Source organism: Triticum aestivum, chromosome 4B, assembly GCF_018294505.1.
Source record: "Triticum aestivum cultivar Chinese Spring chromosome 4B, IWGSC CS RefSeq v2.1, whole genome shotgun sequence".
Classification (NCBI taxonomy): domain Eukaryota; kingdom Viridiplantae; phylum Streptophyta; class Magnoliopsida; order Poales; family Poaceae; genus Triticum; species Triticum aestivum.
Genome location: NC_057804.1, coordinates 575,180,093 through 575,202,986, shown reverse-complemented (window position 1 = coordinate 575,202,986; position 22,894 = coordinate 575,180,093). Strand labels below are relative to the sequence as shown.

General features: G+C 48.0%; 1 protein-coding gene across 2 annotated transcripts in view; it reads right to left on the bottom strand.

Annotated features, from left to right (window-relative positions):
- Positions 1 to 21,310: 21,310 nt before the first annotated feature.
- LOC123093346 (probable pyridoxal 5'-phosphate synthase subunit PDX2) overlaps positions 21,311 to 22,894 on the bottom strand; it is a 3,429-nt gene continuing 1,845 nt past the window's right edge. Inside the window, exons 3-7 of one of the 2 annotated variants that reach the window (XM_044515290.1) lie at positions 22,607 to 22,694; positions 22,437 to 22,510; positions 22,108 to 22,299; positions 21,769 to 22,034; positions 21,311 to 21,677 (exon numbers count right to left, since the gene is read on the bottom strand). In XM_044515290.1, the coding sequence (XP_044371225.1) occupies positions 21,545 to 21,677; positions 21,769 to 22,034; positions 22,108 to 22,299; positions 22,437 to 22,510; positions 22,607 to 22,694 (753 nt within the window). In that variant the 3' untranslated portion in view covers positions 21,311 to 21,544. The remainder of the gene's footprint in view (positions 21,678 to 21,768; positions 22,035 to 22,107; positions 22,300 to 22,436; positions 22,511 to 22,606; positions 22,695 to 22,894) is intronic. The other variant, XM_044515291.1, reaches the window with a different exon arrangement.

The following is a 22,894-nucleotide window of genomic DNA, read 5'->3' as shown; positions in this document are numbered from 1 at the left end:
AAGGTGGACGGAGGAAGTAGACGAACCCTGAGTCCGGCGCTAGGCGTAAAATCTTCGGAGACGGGCTGCGTTCCATGGGTTTGGCTCGAGTCGGTTGTCAGATGCGTTGCGTAGACGGTATGCAACGCCGGTAAGGACTTGGTCAATGATGAAGGTACCTTCCCATTTGGGCTTAAGTTTGTCCTTTTTCTTGTCCGGCAGGCGTAGAACTAACTCACCAACGTTGTAGGTTTTGGCCCGTACTTCTCTGCTTTGATATCTTCGAGCCTGCTGTTGATAGAATGCGGAACGGGATTTTGCCACGTCGCGCTCCTCCTCTAAAGCGTCCAAACTGTCCTGCCGATCTAACTCGGCTTCTCTTTCCTCATACATGCGCACGCGAGGTGAATCATGAATTATGTCGCAGGGCAAAACTGCCTCAGCGCCGTATACCATAAAAAATGGTGTGAATCCGGTTGTGCGGTTTGGCGTGGTCCGCAGCCCCCAGAGTACGGAGTCGAGCTCCTCTACCCAGTGCGTGTTAGATTCCGTGAGGGACCGCACTAATCTGGGTTTGATGCCGCTCATGATTAGACCATTTGCTCATTCCACTTGACCATTAGTTTGAGGGTGGTAGACTAAAGCGTAGTCGAGCTTGATGCCCATGTTTTTGCACCAGAGTTTAACCTCATCGGCCGTGAAATTCGTGTCGTTATCAGTGATGATGCTGTGCGGGACGCCGAAGCGGTGTACTACCCCGGATATGAAGTCTATCACAGGTCCGGATTCTGCCGTTTTAACCGGCTTGGCCTCTATCCATTTGGTGAATTTATCCACCATGACCAATAAGTATTTGTGCTTGTGGGTTCCCCCTTTAAGGGGTCCAACCATGTCAAGCCCCCAGACCGCGAACGGCCAAGTAATGGGTATAGTTTTGAGGGCGGTGGGTGGCATGTGGCTCTGATTAGCAAAGAGCTGGCAACCGATGCATCGTTAGACTAAGTCCTAAGCATCTGCCCGGGCGGTCGGCCAATAAAATCCTATACGGAAGGCCTTGCCTACAAGGGCCCGGGCGGCGGCGTAGTACCCGCCGAGTCCGGCGTGAATTTCAGCCAGGAGATTTCGCCCTTCCTCTTTAGAGATACACCTTTGAAGGACTCCGGTTGTGCTTTTCTTATAAGTTCTCCCTCATGGACCTTGTAGGCTTTAGATCGCCGAATTATGCAGCGGGCCTCATTTTGGTCTTCGGGAAGTTCCTGCCGGATTAGGTAGGCTAGGAATGGTTCCGTCCACGGGGCGATTACTGCCAGTATTTTGTGGGCCGAATCTGTTATTTCATTGGCCGAGCCACTGATTGTGTCGGAATGTTCTGCGTTAGGTGATGCAGTTGGTTCCGGATTGTTATTTCCGGACTCCTCTTCCCATAATACGGATGGCTTAAAGAGCCACTCCAGGAAGATGTTTGGAGGGACGGCGTCGCGTTTGCGCCGATGCGTGCCAACACGTCTGCTGCCTGGTTATTATCCCGGGCTACATGGTGGAATTCGAGTCCTTCGAACCGGGCTGACATTTTTAGGACAATGTTTCGGTAGGCTGCCATTTTTGGATCTTTGGCGTCAAAGTCTCCATTTACTTGGGATATTGCGAGGTTTGAATCCCCACGCACCTCTAGGCGTTGAATACCCATGGAGATTGCCATCCGGAGGCCATGTAGAAGGGCCTCGTATTCGGCTGCGTTGTTGGAGTCTGTGTACATTATTTGAAGTACATATTGGACTGTGTCTCTGGTTGGGGACGTCAAGACGACGCCAGCCCCCAAGCCCGCCAACATTTTGGAGCCGTCGAAATGCATGATCCAATTGGAGTATGCGTCGTACTCTTTAGGGAGTTCGGCTTTGGTCCATTCGGCGATGAAGTCAGCCAGAACTTGCGACTTGATAGCTCGCCGTGGTTTGTAGATTATATCAAATGGTAAGAGCTCAATGGCCCATTTTGCAATCCTGCCCATTGCGTCGCGATTGTTTATAATATTGTTGAGAGGTACTTCGGAGGCCACCATTATGGAACACTCTTGAAAGTAGTGTCACAGCTTCCGGGATGCCATGAACACCGCGTACACTATCTTTTGATAGTGTGGGTATCGGGACTTGCATGGGGTTAAGACAATGGATACGTAGTACACTGGTTTTTGAAGAGGGAATTTGTGCCCTTCTGTTTCTCGTTCGACGACGAGTACCGCGCTGACAACTTGATGTGTTGCTGCGATATATAATAGCATTGGTTCGCCCAGGTTAGGCGCGGCCAGGACCGGATTTGCTGCCAGTACGGCTTTAATTTCTTCGAGTCCGGCCATGGCAGCATCCGTCCATTCGAAATGTTCGGTGGGCCGGAGGAGGCGATAGAGGGGCAGTGCCTTTTCTCCCAGACGGGAGATGAAGCGGCTTAGAGCCGCCACGCATCCGGTTAGCTTTTGTACTTGCTTAAGGTCTTTTGGGATATCCAATTGTGACAGAGCGCGGATCTTGGCTGGGTTTGCTTCAATTCCTCTATCGGATACAATGAAGCCCAAGAGCTTTCCGGCTGGTACGCCGAAAACACATTTTTCCGGGTTGAGCTTAATGTCATATGCTCGGAGGTTATCAAATGTCACCCTCAAGTCGTCTACTAGAGTTTCGACGTGTTTGGTCTTGACGACCACATCGTCTACGTATGCCTCGACTGTTTTGCCTATCTGGGTGGCCAGACATGTCTGAATCATGCGCTGATATGTTGCGCCGGCGTTTTTGAGTCCGAAGGGCATTGTGTGGAAGCAGAATGGTCCATATGAAGTAATAAATGCCGTTGCAGCCTGGTCTTTTTCCGCCATCTTGATTTGATGGTATCCGGAGTATGCGTCGAGGAAGCACAATGAATCGTGCCCTGCGGTAGCATCGATGATTTGGTCGATGCGAGGGAGAGGGAAGGGGTCCTTTGGGCAGGCCTTGTTAAGGTCTTTGAAATCGACACAAAGGCGCCAGGATTTGTCCTTTTTTGGTACCATTACCAGGTTGGCTAGCCAGTCCGGATGTTTGATGTCTCTGATGAATCCGGCTTCTAAGAGTTTGGCTAGCTCTTCTCCCATTGCCTGTCTTTTGGGTTCGGAAAATCGCCGAAGAGCCTGTTTGACTGGCTTGAATCCTTTTAGGATGTTTAGGCTATGCTCTGCCAGCCTGCGTGGGATTCCTGGCATGTCTGAAGGGTGCCAGGCGAAAATGTCCCAATTTTCCCGAAGGAATTCTCGTAGTGCGGCTTCTACATCAAGATTTAATTGTGCCCCGATGGAGGCCATCTTTGTGGGGTCCGTTGGATGGACCTGGAATTTGACTATTTCGTCTGATGGTTTAAAAGAGGTGGACTTGGACCTCTTATCGAGTATCACATCGTCCCTATCCACCGTGGAGCGCAGCGCAGTTAGTTCCTCTGCCGCTAAGGCTTCGGATAATGCCTCTAGGGCTAGTGCGGCTGTCTTATTTTCGGCGCGGAGTGCTGTATCTGGATCACTGGCAAGAGTGATTATTCCATTGGGTCCGAGCATTTTGAGCTTCATATACCCGTAATGGGGTATAGCTTGGAAGATTGTGAATGCCTCTCACCCTAACAAGGCATGATATCCGCTGCCGAATGGGGCCACTTGGAATGTGACCTCTTCGGACCTGTAGTTGTCCAGCGAGCCGAACACTACATCTAGCGTGATTTTTCCTGTGCAGCGTACTTCTCAACTAGGGATTATTCCCCTGAATGTTGTGCTGCTTCGCTCAATGTGGCTCCAGTCAATTTCCATTTTTTGAAGGGTTTCTTCGTAGATGAGGTTTAATCCGCTGCCGCCATCCATGAGTACCTTGGTAAGACGAAAGCCGTCCACTATCGGACTGAGGACCAATGCGGCTGGTGCTCTAGCTGTTCGGAATTTAGGTTCGTCGCTGGCATTGAAGGTGATAGCCGTGTCGCTCCATGGATTTGCTGTTGCTACTTGGTAGACTTCGGCGAGGCTGCGGATTGTTCTTTTCCGCATGTTATTTGATGCGAAGGTCTCGAAGACTGTTAATACCGCACTGGTACTGCTGGGCTGGTTGCCCGGGGCTAAAAAGCCTTCGCCACTTTTGGCCACCTACCGTAGTATCCAACATGCTCGAAGGCTATGTGTTGGAGTGGCGCCCTCTGTACTGTGGATTTTGCAGGGTCCGTTGAGCCATCCCCCCAGTACAGTTCCGTACCCTTTAGGGGTTTTTTGCTTTTTGGTTTTTAACCCAGGTGCTTGAGTATGACGCACTCTTTTATTTCGGACTGGGGTTGTATTCAGGGCCGGATTGTCCCAGAACCTAGTTTTGGTTTTCGAAGCACTCTCCATCCCACAGTATTTTTGTACAATGGTCGCTAGGTCGGCAAAGCATGTAACTTCGCGACGACTGATGGCGTTTATGATTCCCTTGTCTGTGCAATTGTTGCAGAAAATTGAAATCGCGCTTTCTTCACGGCAGTCCTTTATCCTGTTCATAACCTGGAGGAATCTGGCCCAATAACGATGTACTGTTTCATCGGGCTCTTGCCGTATTTGAGATAGATCGCTTATGTTTGGGCGGGCGGGTGGAATTGAGTTCGGAACCCCGCCCGATCTGAGGCTTAAAGGCCGAGAAGCTTCCGGATTTGGAAGCTTGGTTTGTTGGATGTTCTCCAACGAATCTGGTCTGATGCCTGACTCTAGGTTCAGTATTTGATTGGCGTCCGTCCCTCCGCGGGAATCCGGCATGGAGGGATCGGGAATCCGGACATAGTTGGTTTTCAACATAGAAGAAAAGTCACCGCATTGTTCCTCTACCACAACAATGTGGTGGGTAGCCTGGGGAGAGTTAATTTCTCTCAGATCGGTTTTAAGCCCAATCTGATCGTAGTCTGTAGCGACTCCCAGGGCGGCGATTCGATCCAAGAGCTCGTTTACGGAGGAGAGCTGAATTGGATCTAACTACTTGGCGAATTCTGAGCTGACGCGAAGATCACTTTTGATGACCTGAGAGGTCACCGTCGGAGCGGTGACCGAACATGCGGTCATAAGAAAACCACCTAGCCGGATAGTTTGGCCGGCGGCCAAAGCTCCCTTGATGACGGCGCCGTCTTTAAAGACGGGAAAAGGCATCCTTCTTGATTGCGACGACACAAAGGAACTCTCAATGAAAGCACCAATGTCGGTGTCAAAACCGGCGGATCTCGGGTAGGGGGTCCCGAACTGTGCGTCTAGGCGGATGGTAACAGGAGACAAGGGACACGATGTTTTACCCAGGTTCGGGCCCTCTTGATGGAGGTAAAACCCTACGTCCTGCTTGATTAATATTGATGATGTGTGTTACAAGAGTAGATCTACCACGAGATCAAGGAGGCTAAACCCTAGAAGCTAGCCTATGGTATGATTGTTGTTCATCCTACGGACTAAAGCCATCCGGTTTATATAGACACCGGAGAGGGCTAGGGTTACACAGAGTCGGTTACAATGGTAGGAGATCTACATATCCGTATCGCCAAGCTTGTCTTCCACGCCAAGCAAAGTCCCATCCGGACACGGGACGAAGTCTTCAATCTTGTATCTTCATAGTCTTGGAGTCTGGCCGATGATTATAGTTTGGCTATCCGGACACCCCCTAGTCCGGAACTCCCTCAAGTACCTTTGGAGACACCTGTAGAGCACCTTTATAATCACCCAGTTACGTTGTGACGTTTGGTAGCACACAAAGTGTTCCTCCGATAAATCAAATGACAACTCTTTGTCCATGGCTAGGAAACATAACCATCTTTGATTAATGAGCTAGTCAAGTAGAGGCATACTAGTGAAACTCAGTTTGTCTATGTATTCACACATGTATTATGTTTCCGGTTAATACAATTCTAGCATGAATAATAAACATTTATCATGATATAAGGAAATAAATAATAACTTTATTATTGCCTCTAGGGCATATTTCCTCGATGTAGCGGTGCTTAGGCGAAGCCCTGCGACGGTAGAACATCAAGATCGTCACCACGCCGTCGTGCTGACAGAACTCTTCCCTGACACTTTGCTGGATCGAAGTCCGGGGATCGTCATCGAGGTGAACGTGTGCTAGAACTCGGAGGTGCCATAGTTTCGGTGCTTGATCGGTCGGGCCATGAAGACGTACGACTACATCAACTGCGTTGTTATAACGCTTCCGCTATCTGTCTACGAGGGTACGTGGACAACACTCTCCCCTCTCGTTGCTATGCATCACCATGATCTTGCGTGTGTGTATGATTTTTTTTGAAATTACTACGTTACCCAACAGTGGCATCCGAGCCTGGTTTTATGCGTAGATGTCATATGCACGAGTAGAACACAAGTGAGTTGTGGGCGATATAAGTCATACTTCTTACCAGCATGTCATACTTTGGTTCGGCGGTATTGTTGGATGAAGCGGCCCGGACCGACATTACGCGTACGCTTACGCGAGACTGGTTCTACCGACGTGCTTTGCACACAGGTGGCTGGCGGGTGTCAGTTTCTCCAACTTTAGTTGAACCGAGTGTGGCTACGCCCGGTCCTTACGAAGGTTAAAACAACACCAACTTGACAAACTATCGTTGTGGTTTTGATGCGTAGGTAAGAATGATTCTTGCTAAGCCCGTAGCAGCCACGTTAAACTTGCAACAACAAAGTAGAGGACGTCTAACTTGTTTTTTGCAGGGCATGTTGTGATGTGATATGGTCAAGACATGATGCTAAATTTTATTGTATGAGATGATCATGTTTTGTAACAGAGTTATCGGCAACTGGCAGGAGCCATATGGTTGTCGCTTTATTGTATGCAATGCAATCGCCCTGTAATGCTTTACTTTATCACTAAGAGGTAGCGATAGTCGTAGAAGCATAAGATTGGCGAGACGACAATGATGCTATGATGGAGATCAAAGTGTCACGCCGGTGACAATGGTGATCATGACGGTGCTTCGAAGATGGAGATCACAAGCACAAGATGATGATGGCCATATCATATCACTTATATTGATTGCATGTGATGTTTATCTTTTATGCATATTATCTTGCTTTGATTGACGGTAGCATTATAAGATGATCCCTCACTAAATTATCATAGTAAAAGTGTTCTCCCTGAGTATGCACCGTTGCGAAAGTTCTTCGTGCTGAGACACCACATGATGATTGGGTGTGATAGGCTCTATGTTCAAATACAACGGGTACAAAATAGTTGCACACGCGGAATACTCAGGTTAAACTTGACGAGCCTAGCATATAACAGATATGGCCTCGGAACACGGAGACCGAAAGGTCGAGCATGAATCATATAGTAGATATGATCAACATATTGATGTTCACCGTTGAAACTACTCCATCTCACGTGATGATCGAACATGGTGTAGTTGATATGGATCACGTAATCACTTAGAGGATTAGAGGGATGTCTATCTAAGTGGGAGTTCTTTAGTAATATGATTAATTGAACTTAAATTTATCATGAACTTAGTACCTGATAGTATCTTGCTTGTCTATGTTGATTGTAGATAGATGGCCCGTGCTGTTGTTCCGTTGAATTTTAATGCGTTCCTTGAGAAAGCAAAGTTGAAAGATGATGGTAGCAATTACACGGACTGGGTCCGTAACTTGAGGATTATCCTCATTGCTGCACAGAAGAATTACGTCCTGGAAGCACCGTTGGGTGCCAGGCCTGTTGCTGGAGCAACGCGAGATGTTATGAATGTCTGGCAGAGCAAAGCTGATGACTACTCTATAGTTCAGTGTGCCATGCTTTACGGCTTAGAACCGGGTCTTCAACGACGTTTCGAACGTCATGGAGCATATGAGATGTTCCAAGAGTTGAAGTTAATGTTTCAAGCAAATGCCCGGATTGAGAGATATGAAGTCTCCAATAAGTTCTATAGCTGCAAGATGGAGGAGAACAATTCTGTCAGTGAGCATATACTCAAAATGTCTGGGTATAATAATCACTTGATTCAACTGGGAGTTAATCTTACAGATGATAGCATCATTGACAGAATTCTCCAATCACTGCCACCAAGCTACAAGAGCTTTGTGATGAACTATAATATGCAAGGGATGGAAAAGACTATTCCTGAGCTCTTCGCGATGCTAAAAGCTGCGGAGGTAGAAATAAAAAAGGAGCATCAAGTGTTGATGGTTAACAAGACCACTAGTTTCAAGAAAAAGGGCAAAGGGACGAAGAAGGGAAACTTCAAGAAGAACAACAAACAAGTTACTGCTCAGGAGAAGAAACCCAAGTCTGGACCTAAGCCTGAAACTGAGTGCTTCTACTGCAAGCAGACTGGTCACTGGAAGTGGAACTGCCCCAAGTATTTGGCGGATAAGAAGGATGGCAAGGTGAACAAAGGTATATGTGATATACATGTTATTGATGTGTACCTTACTAATGCTCGCAGTAGCACCTGGGTATTTGATACTGGTTCTGTTGCTAATATTTGCAACTCGAAACAGGGACTACGAATTAAGCGAAGATTAGCTAAGGACGAGGTGACGATGCGCGTGGGAAATGGTTCCAAAGTCGATGTGATTGCAGCCGGCACGCTACCTCTACATCTACCTTGGGGATTAGTTTTAGACCTAAATAATTGTTATTTGGTGCCAGCATTGAGCATGAACATTATATCTGGATCTTGTTTGATGTGAGACAGTTATTCATTTAAATCAGAGAATAATGGTTGTTCTATTTATATGAGTAATATCTTTTATGGTCATGCACCCTTGAAGAGTGGTCTATTTTTGATGAATCTCGATAGCAGTGATACACATATTCATAATGTTGAAGCCAAAAGATGCAGAGTTGATAATGATAGTGCAACTTATTTGTGGCACTGCCGTTTAGGTCATATCGGTGTAAAGCACATGAAGAAACTCCATACTGATGGACTTTTGGAACCACTTGATTATGAATCACTTGGTACTTGCGAACCGTGCCTCATGGGCAAGATGACTACAACACCGTTCTCCGGTACTATGGAGAGAGCAACTGATTTATTGGAGATCATACATACAGATGTATGTGGTCCGATGAATGTTGAGGCTCGTGGCGGATATCGTTATTTTCTCACCTTCACAGATGATTTAAGCAGATATCTACTTAATGAAGCATAAGTCTGAAACATTTGAAAAGTTCAAAGAATTTCAGAGTGAAGTTGAAAATCATCGTAACAAGAAAATAAAGTTTCTATGATCTGATCGTGGAGGAGAATATTTGAGTTACGAGTTTGGTCTACATTTGAAACAATGCGGAATAGTTTCGCAACTAACGCCACCCGGAACACCACAGCGTAACAGTGTGTCCGAACATCTTAATCGTACTTTACTAGATATGGTGCGATCTATGATGTCTCTTACAGATTTACCGCTATCATTTCGGGGTTATGCTTTAGAGATGGCCGCATTCACGTTAAATAGGGCACCATCAAAATTCGTTGAGACTACGCCTTATGAACTGTGGTTTGGCAAGAAACCAAAGTTGTCGTTTCTGAAAGTTTGGGGCTGCGATGCTTATGTGAAAAAGCTTCAACCTGATAAGCTCGAACCCAAATCGGAGAAATGTGTCTTCATAGGATACCCAAAGGAGACTGTTGGGTACACCTTCTATCACAGATCTGAAGGCAAGACGTTCGTTGCTAAGAATGGATCCTTTCTAGAAAAAGAGTTTCTCTCGAAAGAAGTGAGTGGGAGGAAAGTAGAACTTGATGAGGTAACTGTACCTGCTCCCTTATTGGAAAGTAGTATATCGCAGAAACAGGTTTCTGCGACACCTACACCAATTAGTGAGGAAGATAATGATGATGATCATGAAACTTCAGATCAAGTTGTTACTAAACCTCGTAGATCAACCAGAGTAAGATCCGCACCAGAGTGGTACGGTAATCCTGTTCTAGAAATCATGTTACTAGACCATGATGAACCTACGAACTATGAAGAAGCGATGGTGAGCCCAGATTCCGCAAAATGGCTTGATGCCATGAAATCTGAGATGGGATCCATGTATGAGAACAAAGTGTGGACTTTGGTTGACTTGCCCGATGATCAGCAAGCAATTGAAAATAAATGGATCTTCAAGAAGAAGACTGACGCTGACGGTAATGTTATTGTCTACAAAGCTCGACTTGTCGCGAAAGGTTTTCGACAAGTTCAAGTGGTTGACTACGATGAGACCTTCTCACCCGTAGCGATGCTTAAGTCTGTCCGAATCATGTTAGCAATTGCCGCATTTTATGATTATGAAATATGGCAGATGGATGTCAAAACTGCATTCCTGAATGGATTTCTGGAAGAAGGGTTGTATATGATGCAACCGGAAGGTTTTGTCGATCCAAAGGGAGCTAACAAAGTGTGCAAGCTCCAGCGATCCATTTATGGACTGGTACAAGCCTCTCGGAGTTGGAATAAACGCTTTGATAGTGTGATCAAAGCATTTGGTTTTATACACACTTTTGGAGAAGCCTGTATTTACAAAAATGAGTGGGAGCTCTGTAGCATTTCTGATACTATATGTAGATGACATATTCCTGATCGGAAATGATATAGAATTTCTGGATAGCATAAAAGGATACTTGAATAAAAGTTTTTCAATGAAAGACCTCGGTGAAGCTGCTTACATATTGGGCATTAAGATCTATAGAGATAGATCAAGACGCTTAATTGGAATTTCACAAAGCACATACCTTGACAAAGTTTTGAAGAAGTTCAAAATGGATCAAGCAAAGAAAGGGTTCTTGCCAGTGTTACAAGGTATGAAGTTGAGTAAGACTCAATACCCGACCACTACAGAAGATAGAGAAAAGATGAAAGAAGTTCCCTATGCTTTAGCCATAGGATCTATCATGTATGCAATGATGTGTACCAGACCTGATGTGTGCCTTGCTATAAGTTTAGCAGGGAGGTACCAAAGTAATCCGGGAGTGGATCACTGGACAACGGTCAAGAACATCCTGAAATACCTGAAAAGGACTAAGGATATGTTTCTCGTTTATGGAGGTGACAAAGAGCTCATCGTAAATGGTTACGTTGATGCAAACTTTGACACTGATCCGGACGATTCTAAATCGCAAACCAGATACGTGTTTACATTGAACGGTGGAGCTGTCAGTTGGTGCAGTTCTAAACAAAGCGTTGTGGCAGGATCTACATGTGAAGCAGAGTACATAGCTGCTTCGGAAGCAGCAAATGAAGGAGTCTGGATGAAGGAGTTCATATCCGATCTAGGTGTCATACCTAGTGCATCGGGTCCGATGAAAATCTTTTGTGACAATACTGGTGCAATTGCTTTGGCGAAGGAATCTAGATTTCACAAAAGAACCAAGCACATCAAGAGACGCTTCAATTCCATTCGGGATTTAGTCCAAGTGGGAGACATAGAAATTTGCAAGATACATACGGATCTGAATGTAGCAGACCCGTTGACTAAGCCTCTTCCACGAGCAAAACATGATCAGCACCAAGGCTCCATGGGTGTTAGAATCATTACAGTGTAATCTAGATTATTGACTCTAGTGCAAGTGGGAGACTGAAGGAAATATGCCCTAGAGGCAATAATAAAGTTATTATTTATTTCCTTATATCATGATAAATGTTTATTATTCATGCTAGAATTGTATTAACCGGAAACATAATACATGTGTGAATACATAGACAAACTGAGTGTCACTAGTATGCCTCTACTTGACTAGCTTGTTGATCAAAGATGGTTATGTTTCCTAACCATAGACATGTGTTGTCATTTGATTAACGGGATCACATCATTAGGAGAATGATGTGATTGACATGACCCATTCCGTTAGCTTAGCACACGATCGTTTAGTATATCGCTATTGCTTTCTTCATGACTTATACATGTTCCTATGACTATGAGATTATGCAACTCCCGTTTACCGGAGGAACACATTGTGTGCTACAAAATGTCACAACGTAACTGGGTGATTATAAAGGAGCTCTACAGGTGTCTCCAAAGGTACATGTTGGGTTGGCGTATTTCGAGATTAGGATTTGTCACTCCGATTGTCGGAGAGGTATCTCTGGGCCCTCTCGGTAATGCACATCACTTAAGCCTTGCAACTAATGAGTTAGTTGTGAGATGATGTATTACGGAATGAGTAAAGAGACTTGCCGGTAATGAGATTGAACTAGGTATTGAGATACCGACGAACGAATCTCGGGCAAGTAACATACCGATGACAAAGGGAACAACGTATGCTGTTATGTGGTCTGACTGATAAAGATCTTCGTAGAATATGTGGGAGACAATATGAGCATCCAGGTTCCGCTATTGGTTATTGACCGGAGACGTGTCTCGGTCATGTCTACATTGTTATCGAACCCGTAGGGTCCGCACGCTTAACGTTACGATGACAGTTTCATTATGAGTTTATATATTTTGATGTACCGAAGGTTGTTTGGAGTCCCGGATATGATCACGGACTTGACGAGGAGTCTCTAAATGGTTGAGACATAAAGATCAATATATTGGACGACTATATTTGGACACCGGAAAGGTTCATGGTGAGATTAGGACAATACCGGATCACCGGGAGGTTATCAGAACCACCCGGGAGGTATATGGGCCTTATTGGGACTTAGTGGAAAGGAGGGGAAAGGAGCAAGGGAGGGGGCGTGCCCCCTCCCCCAAGCCCAATCCGAATTGGGAGGGGGGCCGCCCCCCCCTTCCTTCCTCCCTCCTTCCTCTTCCTTCCCTCTCCTACTCCTAATAGGAAAAGGAGGAGTCCTACTCCCGATGGGAGTTGGACTCCCCCCCTTGGGCGCGCCACCCCTCTTGGCCGGCCCCTCCTCCACTCCTTTATATACGGAGGAGGGGGGCACCCCATAGACACAACAATTGATCCCTTGGATCTCTTAGCCGTGTGCGGTGCCCCCCTCCCCCATAGTCCACCTCGATAATACTGTAGCGGTGCTTAGGCGAAGCCCTGCGACGGTAGAACATCAAGATCGTCACAATGCCGTCGTGCTGACAGAACTCTTCCCCGACACTTTGCTGGATCGGAGTCCAGGGATCGTCATCGAGCTAAACGTGTGCTAGAACTCGGAGGTGCCGTAGTTTCGGTGCTTGATCGGTCGGGCCGTGAAGACGTACGACTACATCAACCGCATTGTTATAATGCTTCCGCTATCGGTCTACGAGGGTACGTGGACAACACTCTCCCCTCTTGTTGTTACGCATCACCATGATCTTGCGTGTGCGTAGGAATTTTTTTGAAATTACTACGTTACCCAACAGTTTCTGGTTAGCCGGATAAACACCTCAGTAGAGAAAGCCGAAAACTGACTGTCATGATGTGGCGAGAGCTGGTTAGCTATTCAGCGACTTAGTATAAATCTCTTGCGATTTTCTCCTTGTCACACGAAGGACTGGTTTTTATCTAGTCAGGTGTTTACAACACCTAAGTTCGGATCACCGAATAATACCAGGGGTTGCGCCCACAATCTTATTGTCAAGCTCCTATGGCTAAGTGAGAGTGATAAAGCCGCATAGTCTGATTTCCTGGTTCGCCACACTAGTACCTCCTTCAAGGACCAATTTGTTGGGTTAAGTGTGTTTTTGTGCTGTTCCGAACACCCCCGTAGTATCTACGTGAGGGGCTGAAGCCGACGACTGGCCAACTCTCAGATTTAATAAACGGCCACAACAGAGGATAAATAATTTCAGATGAACCTTGTTTTCATTGTACAAAGTTTGGGCAGCACAGATACACTCATTCAAACATGATGTCCTTCGAACACAGGCCCTCTATAATGCGGGATCCTTCAAGGAAGTCGTTGAAGTATCGCTCTGGCGTACGATGCTCCTTGCCTGTGGGCGGTCCCTCTGTTGCAAGACTGGTGTCATTCATCTTCACCCACTGCACCTTGACACGGGCGAAGGCCATCTGGGCACCCTCGATACAAACTGACTGCTTTATAGCATCAAGCCGTGGGCAGACATCGACTAGTCGCTTCACAAGCCCAAAGTAGCTACTGGGTATGGATTCGGCTGGCCAAAGACGGACTATCACATCCTTCATGGCCAATTCGGCCACCCTATGTAGCTCGGTCAGTTGTTTCAGCTGATCACTGAGGGGCACATGATGCTCTAGCGCAAGGTACTGCGACCAGAACAGCTTCTCTATTGAGCTCCCCTCTTCGGCTCGGAAGAAATCTGCAGCATCATCAATACTTCGGGTAAGATATGCAAATGCTCCTGCAGAACTCCAAATGCGTGTCAGTAATGTGTATTTTCTCCTCACAATTTTGCTCTGCATATTAAAGGCCTTACCCGCCGCAATCTGCTTGGCCTCTCGGATCTCCCGATAGGCACCTTGGGCTTCAATCCAGGCCTCCTTTGAACTTTGGAGTGCCGTAGCAAGCTCAGACTCTCGATCCGACACCTTGCGCTCCAAAGACTCACATTTGTTTATAGCATCAATGAGCTCTTGTTGGACTTCCTCCAACCTCGCTTCATGTTTTCGGCGGGCGGTTCGTTCCTCGTCCGCCTCCTTCTTGGCCTCGGCCAGTGCGCTCTTGAGGGCTTCGACCTCAACCGTATCAACTATGAGCATAATCATAAAGTTCAGTTAGATAACAAATTGGAACTCTTTTCATTTCAAGATACGTTTTGGCATCACATACCTTGTTTTCCTCCAACTTCCACTTTAGTTCAGATAGTTCGGCGGCATGTGAAGTTGTTGCTCGCATCGAAGCATGTGCATCAAAATAAACATATATGTTAGCTCCTGCAAAGTATTATTCGGTCCCCTGCTCAGCCTTCCTTCACGAACGTCGAACAGAGTCTCAGGGGCTACTATCTATATACGGGTATTCCTTTTGCAAATAATCAAAAATATATTACTTCACATACCTCAAAGCCTGTTAGAAGGCTGGTATAGGCTTGGTTTAATCCGCTCTTAGCGGACCGAACCTTTTCAACCACCGTACCCATAATGGTACAGTGTTCCTCCACAATGGAAGAACTTTGAAGCACTTCCCACCAGAGTGTTCGGCGCCTCCGGATTGATAGAGGACGCCGGTGGAGACGGCACGCCCCCTTCCCTCGAAGAAGGCTATTGGTCCGATTCTGGAGCCGTATGGGTCTCCAGAATAATATTCGGTTGGGGGCCGAACTGAGCATGGCCCCGTCGCCGGTCTCCATGGGGGTTGATTTCCCCCTCTCTTCGGCAACAGAGATATTACCCTCTGTTGCCACCTTCACGGCCTCCTGCACCTCCCTGTGACTTGGAGAGGTTCTTCGGGACAACACTTCAGTGTTGTCCGTAGCGGCGGGAGGAGAAACCCGCGGAGGAGATTCGCTCTCCATCGCGTTCGGCCCTAGCGAGTTCCCAGTTGATGATGATCGTTGAGGGAGATCACGGGCTGGATTGCAATGCGTACAATCAATATATTAGAACTACAAGGCATGAAATCGGATATATGAATGGTTTCCTCGGATACTTACGATTCAGCTAAGGGCTTCGGCCTGGGGTGCCGCGCAGGGATGGCATCGACATCCGCCTCGGAATCTTCCAAAAGGGAAGGTTTTCCCTTCTTGGTCGCCTCCGCCTCTAGATCCGTGGAGGCCGCCCTATTCTTCTTCCCTCTTAGGGGGAGAGTTGTTCTCTTCCTCCTCTGCATCTTCGTCATGAGAGGAGGAGGACTCGGTGTCTTCAGACATGATGTCCGAAGCACCCTTACGGTGAAGGCCACTTCTGGCGTCCTTGCCCTTCTTCTTGGCCTTCTTCTCCGGCGCCTGATACGGCGCCAGAACCAGCATCTTTGTCAGCAAGGGGGTGGCATGGTCCTCGGGTAGCAGAGCCGGACATTTGATCTGCTCCACCTTCTTTGTCCAGCCCAGTGGGAGTAAGAAAGTTCAATATACTCCTTGAAATTGCAAATAAAAGTTATCATAAAACTTACGGGAGTGACCGGACGTGCGCAATCAAGGCCGCGGTCTTCTGTTGTCTCCGGCCACGACTTTTGAGCCTTGAAGAGCAGCTTCCATATATCTTCGTGTGTCGTGCCAAAGAACCGGTGTAGCGTCCGAGGACCGGCTGGGTCGAATTCCCACATATATTGAGTCTGGTGTTGACAAGGAAGAATCCGGCGAAAAAGCATCACCTGGATCACGTTGGCAAGGCTGGTGTTCTTGTTTATCATGCCCTTTACGCGGCTCTCCAGCGTCGTCACCTCGTCAGGCGACTCCCAGTCTAGACCCTTATTGATCCAGGATGTAAGTCGCATCGGGGGCCCGGACTTGAACTCAGGAGCGGCGGCCCATGTGGTATCACGGGGTTCTGTGATATAGAACCACCCCTGCTGCCATCCCTTGACGGATTCCACAAAGGTCCCTTTTGGCCAGGTGACGTTAGGAAGTTTACTCAACATGGCGCCGCCGCACTTCGCGTGTTGGCCTTCTACCACCTTCGGCTTCACATTGAAGACCTTGAGCCATAGGCCAAAGTGGGGAGGGACGCGGAGGAATGCCTCGCACACGACGATAAACGCCGAAAGGTTGAGGAAAGAATTTGGGGCCAGATCATGAAAATCTAGCCCATAGTAAAACATGAGGCCGCGGACGAAAGGATGAAGGGGAAACCCTAGTCCGTGAAGGAAATGGGGGATGAACACTACCCTTTCGTTAGGCTTCGGAGTGGGAATGATCTGCTTTTTGGTAGGGAGACCGTGGACTATGTTTGTGGCCAAATACCCAGCTTCCCGGAGCTCCTTGATGTTCTCCTCTGTAACAGAGGAAGTCATCCACTTGCCCTGCGCTCCAGATCTGGACATGGCTAGTAGTGTTTGGTGGCGATGGAAAGGACTGAGACTTGGGCGCTGGAGCTCGAATGGCGGATAGGCTCAGGAGGAAGAAGGCATGGGGTAAAAAGATGGATCTTTGTCTTCTTATAAAGGCAACGAATATCAAGCACCCCCTCATAAGCCTTAAATCTCGCCTATTCCCAAGGGGACGTGTGAACGTCACGGTTGGATTATCCAAAACCCCTATTGACGAGAATCCGTAATAAGGGGACACGATATCTACTTTCACAAGACGTGTCATTGGCCGTGCCTCGAAATGCGAAACGTTGTAAAACGGTTCAGAATAATAATAAGGCCAGAACATAACGTCTCGCCGGAAAAGTGGCCCGTGGACGTGACTTATTTTAAGTATTGTTGCTTTTTACAGCTTAGGGTTGTACATGTTAAGCAAGGTCGGACACAGCTCTTGTGTGCGGAAAACTGCTTTGGAGTATTCGGAAAGGGGAACCCGCCTCGCAATGCCGAAGACAATCTGCGTGCCGGATACATCATCATTGAACCCTGGTTCAGGGGCTACTGAGGGAGTCATGGACTAACGAGTCCTCGGGCATCCGGGCTATGTGATATGGGCCGGACTGATGGGCCGTGAAGATATGAGATAGAAGAACCTTCCTCGTGTCCGTATGGGACTCTCCTTTGCGTGGATGGCAAGCTTGGCGATTGGATCATGTACCTTCCTTTCTCTGTAACCGACTCTGTACAACCCTAGATCCCTCCAGTGTCTATATAAACTGGAGGGTTTAGTCTATAGATGCGATCACAATCATACAGGCTAGACATCTAGGGTTTAGCCATTATGATCTCGAGGTAGATCAACTCTTGTAACCACTATACTCATCAAAGTCAATGGTATTGCCTCCATTAAGAGGGCCCGAGCCTGGGTAAACATCGTGTCCCCTGCCTCCTTGTTACCTTCGATCCTTAGACGCACAGTTCGGGACCCCCTACCCGAGATTTGCCGGTTTTGACACCAACAGCGAGTCCTCCACATACTCGAAGAACACACGGTTCTTGGCGAGGATCTATGGGTTCTCCTCGACGAGCTTGCTCACAAAGGTGCATCGGGATGCTCGGCCTCAAGCTGCACCTCAGCCTTGTAGTTCCCCTTCTCCTCAACCCGTGAGGCGCAAGGGAGGCCGCGACGGAGCTTTGCTGGGGAAGTTGAGCTTAGCATGGCTCCTTGTCCTCCCGTGTCGTCCCTGCGCGGCGATCGGGGGGAACCCTAGCACCACCGCGTCCTCGTCCCTCCCCGACCTCTCCTCCTCGCCGCCGCCAGGGTGCGCCCGACTGCCCGGGCTGCGGCGGCGGCGGCAGGATCTCTTCTCCCATGGCTTGCTGGATCTGGCGCGTGGGGATCGTGGTGGTGGTTGGCGGCACGCTGGAGGCGGGGCGCGCCGACGCGGGCTTGGGGGCGACGACAGTTTCCCCTGGTTTGCATGGGAGTCTGCTCGGGACGCGCGGCAGCGGCCCTCGGCAAGCGGTGGCAGGCGCTGGGATCTCGGCGGCGCTCTGGCGTGTGCAGGCGGCGGCGGTCCCTATGCGCGGTCGGCGGCTTCGTCTCTGACCCGGACGGCGCGGGGGATGGCGGCGGCCCGGCGTGGCCGACGATCTAGATGCGGTGGTGCCGGCGGCTCGCTGATCTGCCGGTGCTCCAGGGTTCTACCCGGTGGTGTTGGTGGTGACGGCGACCCGTGCACGAGAATTGGATCCCTTCGAACTGATCTGGGTGAAAATTTGCCTTCGGCGTCTGCTAAGGCCGGCGGTGGCGGCGCTATCTGCGTCATTCCCTTCTTGAAGGCATCGTCATGGAGAAGTTCAAGGCCACTCTCTGCTACCTCTAGAGGAAACCCTAGATCGGATGATCGGATGATGGCGGCCCTCTGGTGTCGTTCCTCCCTTGGGGGCGTCATCGTTGGAGGTACACACGTGATCGAGGGACCAGAGAACGGATTCTTTGGTGGAGCGGTGCTTCATCCTACACACTATGGCGACGGATCTTGACAGCATGGCGCGGTGCAGATTCGGAGTTCGCTGTGAGAGGATGGACTCGCGCAGGAGGACAATGCTGTCAGGCGTCGTGGTGGCATCGATGGCATAGAGACCTGAGACGGTACATGCAACAGTACAGCTCTGAAGATGGATTGGTTGCAGGTCGCTGTGGCGGCCTCATACCCGGCAGGCGTCCTGGTTGAGGAGTGCGCCGGACTGGTAGGTGCCCATACCCGGCAGGCGTCCTGGTTGGGACCTCAGGTGTTAGATGTTTAGGTTTGGCTGCGATGTCAGTTTGGTATTAGGCTCAGCCTATCTGCGCCCCTTCATCAATTGGATAGGTGTAGCAACAACTATTGTTTAGACTGTGGCTTTAGTTTTGCTGTTGTGTGGCTTTATAAGGTCTTACAAGAATAGTTAATAAAGTCGCCGTATGCATCGACCAGATGCAGAAGCCAGGGGTCATCCTCCTTTTTCTTAAAAAAAAGTAGCGGAGTGCCGTGGCATCGTAGGTGCGCACCGCCTTCTCCATGGTGCCGAACGTGCCAAGCCACACATGTTCCCTCGTGTCCATATTACGGATCTTCGCCGCTCATGTGCCCCACGGCTGCATCCTCACGCCGCGATAGTTCGGTTTTGGCGGTGGGGCTACGACCAGGGGCGGATCCAGCGTGGGATCGTGTAGGGGCGGCCGCCCCGGGTAAATTTTGGAAACCTAGGGTACCCTCGGACTGCTTTGGCCAGTCCTGGTCACCATGACAGACGTCAGGAGCTTCGTGTACGCAGGCTACCAAGAAGAAGAAGGGAAACGCTTCGAGCAGGATTATGATACGAGAAGAGAACGCTTCGAGTAGGAGATGGGCCAGTGAGCAAGGCCCAATAAAACATGAGATGACCCATTATTTTTCTTTACGCAGCCCATTTCACTTCTGTACGCAGCCTTTGATGTTCCCGATGCCTACCGATCGATACCGATCAGCCATCATCACGCCGTCGCCCAGCCTCGCCGCCTTGACCTTGACGTGATGCCCTCCCCTGCGGCCCTTCCCAGGTTCTTCCAACCAAAGGTGTTCGTTGAGGAAGTCCACTTGTTTCTACGGCCGTCCACGCAAGAGGCAGTCTCCCCACTGCCGCGGCCACTGGCATCCCGCTCAAAACTGTGAGGGAGCAGCCAAGAGAGGTAGCAATGAGCAGGTTCTTTTGATCTTCCCTTATTTTCTGCTCTTCTAGCTCTATCATATTTAATTGTTGTCATTCTATAATTGTTGTCATGTTGACCTGATTCTTGAAAGCTGAATACTTAATTACGAATACAAGTTGTAGGAAGATTCAGCCAGCGGGATTACAAGTTAGATTTTATACGTTTTGTGTTATAGATTTTTCATCTAGTCCTTGAGAATGAAACTTTCTTAAACAATTCATTGTGCTTCGACTAATTAATTATTTGATTAACATATTTGATTGCATCGTCTATCGAGGCTTTGATATTTTGTTGCTTGTAAAAGTTCGCCCCGGGTAACTTCAAATCCTGGATCCGCCGCTGGCTACGACATGAGCTCAAGGAGGCGGCAACGAATCGCGAGGTGGATGCCCGAAACGCGGAGGCAACGACGAATCGCATGGCAGTGGTGACTCGAATCGGGAGCTCAGGTAGGTGGTGGGGTTTCGTTCCTGACAAAGCTGGTTCTGTGGTGGCCCTCTTGTCGACAAGCTCGAGGCGGCCGCGGCAACTTGATGTGTCAATTTCAGCGCTTGCCGCAACTTGATGCATCTATTTCAACGGCTGCAGCAACTTGATGCATCGATTTCAGCTGGCGGCGGCTGCCGACGAGCGAATCGAAGTGGGGTGGGAGGTCGGTAGGGTGCCGAGAAGAGTGGGAAAGTGTGGGTGGCCATCGGAAGGCGATCGCACGAGGGGAGGGAATCTTTTGCTGAGATTGCTTTTCGGCCGCTCAAATTTGAGAGGCGGCTGACACATCTCCTCAAATATTTGAGGGGTTAAACTAGAGAGTTCAGGTAGGTGCAGCTTAACCCCTAAAAAAAAGTATCTTTTGAGGAGTCAACCCGTTTTAGAAGTTCCGCTAGAGATGCCCTAAGAGATCGAAACATACCTACAGGTATTAGGCAAGTATCAAGGTGGGAAAGAATTATGTTTATTTGTTTATTTACCAATACTCGATGCATACATATCAGGTATGGTATCCGATACGGTTCTCTCATTGTATGACATATTGGGTTTGTGTGCGTTCATAGGGGTGAGTGTATGCGCGTACATATGAACGTTTGCGTTGGTACTGTGTTCAAAAAAATAAAGAAAAAAGATGTGTTGTGTGAGGCCAGTGAATTAAGTCTGAAACATGCATAGATTGGACCCAATCAACCAGAAAAACATAAGCCAGGAGTCGTACATTCCTCCTGCTGCTTGCTTGCCCTTCTGATCAAACTTGTGCGTACTATAACCAGACGAAAAATGTGTGTGTGAAGCAGTTTCGGTTCTCATAATACAAGAGTGTGTATTGACTTGTATTCAACTGACCAGCTTCCTTTAGCAAAGATTACAAGTGTATGGTATACAATGTCAGTAGCTTGATCGATACAATTTTGACATAGAAATATCACTGGGATGCCCAGCCTGTCATCAACCGAATGACCAAAACTTAGTTATTTCTTTTTCTTAAATGTTCGGCAGACTCCCTCTCCCGTAGGCTGCTATTCAAATATGGGAAGATCAAAAGGCTTGGTCTTTGACCCGCCTTCTGAACCTCTTGAAGACGACGATAGAGATAGCGCCGAGAAGGCCTTTGGATGGGATTCTCTGTCCATGTCCAAGAAGAAGCGATGCCTGCCAAGCAGCAGTGTGCAAAGCACTTTGCTTCAGAGTTAGCAGTGACAAAACAAAATACATGACATGCCGTGGGAAAAAAAGAACTTACCATCTACAGTCTGATGTCAATTCTGGGTGAAAAGCGGTGGCGAGGATGTTCCCTTGACGTACCGCAACAATCACCCGATCTTTTGAGTACACCTCTTCCTGCCAGGGTAATATGCATTGCAAGTCAGTGCATAGAAGAGATAAGGTAATTTGGAGTATGTTTTCGACAAGGGATCCATCAGGGTAGCCGCTACTCATGTAGTAGTATTTCTCAAAGCATTTTGTCAGCAAAGTACTTGAATAAAAGGAACATCCAGATACGCACATCTGGTTCAGCAAGAAAAAAAAGTAAATAATCACAGTTGCCAGTAAGTCAAACTCAAAAGAGCAGGAAGCAAACCTCAACACCCTCGGCAGATGGTATGGTAATGCTGGGTCTACCAGAAGGAACAGGGCATTCAGCCAGTATTTCAACATCCGATCCTACTTCCAAGATAGCAGGTGCTCGTATAAATACTCCACGGCATGTATTACTGCCTCCTTCCTTCTCCGCAAGCATTGGCACTGAAAGTTCGGTTTCAAAGCTTTGCAGCTGCAAGAGAACAGTTTGCAATAAAACGTGGTTCACATTATTGTACATTTATCTCAAAAACATTTGAAGATATGCAATTCAAGTGATATTACAAACTAATTCAGCCATCAAATAGACAACATGGTCCTCGGAGTTACCTGGCTCCCAAAAAAGTTCCGGTGGACAGTGCAGTCTAGCCCCCCAACAAGCTCTTGGCCTCCCAATTTTTGTCCTGCGGGTAGCATTACTTAGTAGTGATCATGACATTCCATCAACTAATCTCACCAAATTAAAAGCTAAAGCATCTACTAATTGGTGACCCACGTACCTACCGCCTTGTTTGCAAGGAAAATGAGCCCAGCACATGTTCCCCACACAGGCTTTCCTGCACCGACAAACTCTCGAAGTGCAGGAAACTGCAATGCAGATGAAATGAAATGTTGGACATTTAACAGTGTAAAAAGGTAAAGTCTAAGAAGATGTGTACTCTATCAGAGGTATAAAAGTTACAAACACTCCGTCGAGGTGCACTTCCAATGAAATATATACATAGTCAATTATAATGAGCCTGGAACTAGTTTTATGCAAAATAACCAGCAACAATCCCGCTCACTAG